The 4462-nt window shown below is 41.0% G+C and overlaps 1 protein-coding gene across 1 annotated transcript; it reads right to left on the reverse strand.

Moving 5' to 3' along the window:
- Nucleotides 1-2183: 2183 nt before the first annotated feature.
- On the reverse strand, nucleotides 2184-3384 carry MSGN1 (mesogenin 1). Its single transcript, XM_005506913.2, has one exon. The coding sequence runs from the start codon at nucleotides 2874-2876 to the stop codon at nucleotides 2364-2366; it is 513 nt and encodes a 170-aa protein (XP_005506970.2). The 5' UTR covers nucleotides 2877-3384; the 3' UTR covers nucleotides 2184-2363.
- Nucleotides 3385-4462: the final 1078 nt, after the last annotated feature.

Raw genomic sequence — 4462 nt, forward strand, 5'->3', positions numbered from 1 at the left:
ATCTGCAGGCTACCTCCTGCTGGGACATTCTTTCTCTATAGAGCATTGCTTAACTCTGTCTATGAACAGCTGCCTTCTGAAGCCATTAGCTACCAGAGACTTCATTTGCAGATGGGTAAACTGAGGCAGCAATGCTGGATGACCAGCCATGGTAAATACATAAACTAGCAATAAAAGTGGATTCTTCTAGTTTCTTGTTCCTCTGCTTTAACCATGGCCCTGTAGATTTTCCTAGTTAAAGAGCTGAAAAGCGTAGTCATTACCTGTCATTTCAGGTGTGGAAGATTTAAGGAATAAGGTTAAAATTCTTCCCAAGCATAGCCAATATACCAAACTGCTATATTTGTAAATGATGATGGTCCCATCACAGGATTATAGGGCTCTCTTTCTGGGTATCTGCTTGTGGGGGTTGCCAGAGCTAGTGAGCAGATGCCCCTTTACAGCTATCAGTGATGATGAGAGTGTTTGAGAAAGGACATGGGATTGAGCTCTCAGTTATGGTTCTGTGCAAGATCCCACGGGTAACATGCAGTTTCACTCCCTTGCACAACATAATCCAGACTGGCCTTCTCTATGTGATGCTTTGTCTGCTCAAATCTGGACCAGCTGCACAGGTTTATGCTGAGGGATGCCATGCTGACATGAGTGCTGCTCTTCATATGTGCAAAAAATTTTGTCTAGCTAGACAATTTTATAGGTCTTTAAAACATGATTCTACTTCTTCTTGCTGAACGCCTAAAGCTTGTAAGAAATCTAACATGGGTTAAAACAAAACAGAAGCATGTGGTTACATCTTGGGTGACAGTGCTACCTGCATAAATTTGAATGTAGCTGCTTTTTTGAGATGCTGACAGATTTCACACTGATTGCTCCAATCTGCCCCTACTGTGTAAGAAGACCACTGAGCCAGCAATGTACCATGACAATTGTATTTCCTTCCAAACAAACAGGATGAGAGGGGAAAAAAACAAATAAAATGCAATATAAAATGCAATAAAGTTTTATCTTTGTGATCCTATGCTGTATCATGTCTCCAGAAGCCTGAAACATCTGCCCCACACAGATGGGCTGATCTGCCCATCCTGATGAGACAAGCCTGTTACCTCCTGGCTGCTGCTCTCTCCGAGCCTTACATCTCCCCATGGAGAAGAGGTTAATTAGACTTAATTAAGTATCACAGCACACAGCACAGCCCTGGGTTTTACTCCTCTCCGTGTGTTGCTTGTTTGCAATAAGATTTACAAAGCTTTTTTTTTGTTTTGTTTCCTGCAGTGTGGTGGGACCTATGTGATACCTGTCAGGTGAAAGTCAAAGTAGTTAAGGATTAAGACTATGTCCTCATTTGTCTGGGTATTGGAGGGGATTGTGTGTGTTTTACAGAAATGTTTACTGGCTGTAGGAAACAGCTGATCCAACAGCTTTTTGTAATGAGACATTATGGTTTCAGTACACCTTGAGAATAGAACTTTGCATCTTTTACCTGAATCAATTCATTTCATGTCAGCGAAGAGAAAGATAACTTAGCCTAATCTTATTTGTTCTAGTGGTTTGATGTAAAAATGTCCTCCATAATTTACTAGACATTGAAATAAGGGTTTCTCATACATTAAATACAGAAATATTATATGCTCGTGTATATATTAATAAAGAAGATAGGATTTAACAGCAATTTATCTATACAAAATGTCAGTTTGTTTATATTTCATTTCCAACATTTAGCAGTCATTGTTAGATTTTACTTATCTATCAATCAGATATATAATACAAAATACAGATTATGACACTGATATTTATTTGTTTACGAGCAAAGATGTTCTCACTATTACTTGGTTTCTTGATTTTTAGGTACAGTAGAAACATGGATAAATAGACAATACTTGAACTAACTATGCATGTTCCTCATCCTAATATTAAAGTGCCTACAAATTAATATTCCTATAGTGTTGTCATCATTTACTTTTTTAAAATGCATCTTGAAACCTATGGATTTACTATTGTCCTTATTAAACAGAAGATCAGTCAGAACAGTGATATGTAAATCCTAGGAAGACCAGTTGACTTTTTTTTTTTTTACTTTTGTATCAGACTAGGTTTAATATTTCTTAGAAGCTTATTATTTAAAAAAAAAAAAAAAAAAAAAAAGACATAAAGTAAAAAGCAAGACTTCTGTCTCAGCAACCTGCAGCTCGGGATTTTATGCAATCCTACATCACCTTCCAGCATTGCGTCCTATGTACAACGGTGGTTCTCGCTCTGTTCTCCTCTCGCATCCCACACCACCGTACTCTGGCGAGGAAGAAGTTTTGCTGGTTTTTTCGCTTGTAAAGACCCTGAGCGTGCTGGGGCGGGTGCTCCGGGTGGTTCTACACCCGCTTGACGCTGTTGAGGAGCTCCGTCAGTTCGGTGATGTACTTGATGGTGTACTTCAGGGTTTGTATTTTGGTGAGGGGCTGTCCCCTCTGGCTGTAGACGGGGGGCAGGTAGTTGCGCAGCGTGTGGAGGGCATCGGCCAGGGTCCTCATCCGCAGCTTCTCCCTCTCGCTGGCTTTCCTCCTGCGTTGGGCAGACATCCGCACTTTGGTGCCCTTGGGCAGCCGGGCCTGCCCGGGGCTGGGCAAGTAGGCTGGAGGAAAGTCCACCAGGCCATAGCCCACCACGCTGCTGCCGTTGCTGTATGGGGTCTCCACCATCGCCGGGCAAGGGGACGAGGAGTAGGATTCGAAGGAAGGTGTCGGGGACAAGCTGTGTGGAGATGAAACGGGGTGCAGCTCAAAAGTCCCGGCGGTGCTTTTCCAGTCCCAGGAGGATAAGCAGACGGAGTGCTCCGAACCCAAAGCGTCTTCCATGTTTATCAACGTCTCGTGCAATTTGTCCATGCTGGAGGAGTGGTGGGGAGAAGCAATGCCCTCTGTCCGCCAGCAAAGGCTGGAGCCGCCGGCTGCCGAGACCTTTTTATGATGGAGGGAGCCAAGTGACAGAGTGGGAACGTGGGTTTGGCGAGAGGAGTTCAAAGGAGCACCACAAGTGCTAAGATGGAAAATGAACTCCTGATGTGCTAGTTTCTTCTCAGTGATAATTATCAACCTTCAGCTAAAAAGCCTTCAAGCTAACAGGCAACAGTGAGAACGGGGGAAAAAAACATTATCTTCTTGCAACTAAACCAATTAAGGCTGCGCATCTATGTGTAATGTTGTGCTGAGGGGATAAGTGATGAAAGAGGAAAAAGAAAATTAACCATTTTACAAAACAATTTACAGACATAGAATTTAAAGATAATGACTGCTAACACAAACTCTGAATTTAAGCCCTGATTTCTGTGTAACTGAAGGCAATGGCACTACAGCAGTGACGATTTGATCTGTGCTGGCTGCTGCTGAAGTAATCTCTCATTATCTGCACCTTAATTGTGAAACTCAAAGACGGTTTGTTTGGATTTGTGTGTGTTATGGCTCTGTGGATTTCTCTTATCATGAAATTGCAACTTGTCTCTGGATCATTTTGGTTTTCAACAGAAGAAAGGAGGAAAGATCAGCAGTGCATTCCTTGCAGTGCATGTATTCATTTATTTTAAATCATGACTGGGAAATCAAAAAAGGAAATCTGTAATTATAAACACAGTCAAAGTTCCATTTAAAAAAAAGCAATAAGAAAATGTAATTAAAAAAAAAAAAAAAGTCATGGAAATAAAATAAACAGTGTATAAACTTTGGGCCCAGACAAATGTTTTACGTAGAAATTTCATTCCAAGGAAATTACAGATTAGGCATGCCTACGAGAAGACTAAAAGCTACTTCTGTAAAATTTTCTACCTCTATGAATGCATTCTTCTGCCAAAAAAAACCTTCTTCCAGCCCTCACTCAACGCAACAGTGAAGTTATATGTTAGGCAGTTCAAGTGAAAATGTATATCTTACAAATGAATAGCATTAATAATGAGCACTTTCATCTTGAGGCTTCAGAACAGCTTACAGTGATGATTAATGTTCTCTATTACTCTAGGGAAATGGAAAAGCAGAGGCAAGGAACCACTTGCCCAAAATCATACAGCAAATCATTAGGAGAGCCAGGAAAACTGTCCAAAACTACTGAGCTCTGCAGCTCTACTGAGCAGCTCAGCTGCCAGCCATGAATTTGTATCATCAGCCCCTAATGGAAGCACAATATGATATATAATGAAAATAAGGAGAGAAAGAGTTCCAACATGGAAGAAAATGAGAAGTAAGATCTATTTAAGAGATTCCTTCTGTGTAACAATCTGTGCGTGTACCATAATCCACTCGGAAAAAGGGGGAGAATGCCTCTGAACGGCCCATAGCCAAAGCAAACTGAGGCTTTCTGGAATATACCATTTCTGTTTGACTGTGAAACCCTCACCATGACCACTCAGAAAATAATAATAATAAAAAATCCAATACTAGTCACAGGATTTTCTGAATTTTTATGAGAGATCAAAATGCTGGGA

Source organism: Columba livia, chromosome 3 (genome assembly GCF_036013475.1).
Source record: "Columba livia isolate bColLiv1 breed racing homer chromosome 3, bColLiv1.pat.W.v2, whole genome shotgun sequence".
NCBI lineage: Eukaryota > Metazoa > Chordata > Aves > Columbiformes > Columbidae > Columba > Columba livia.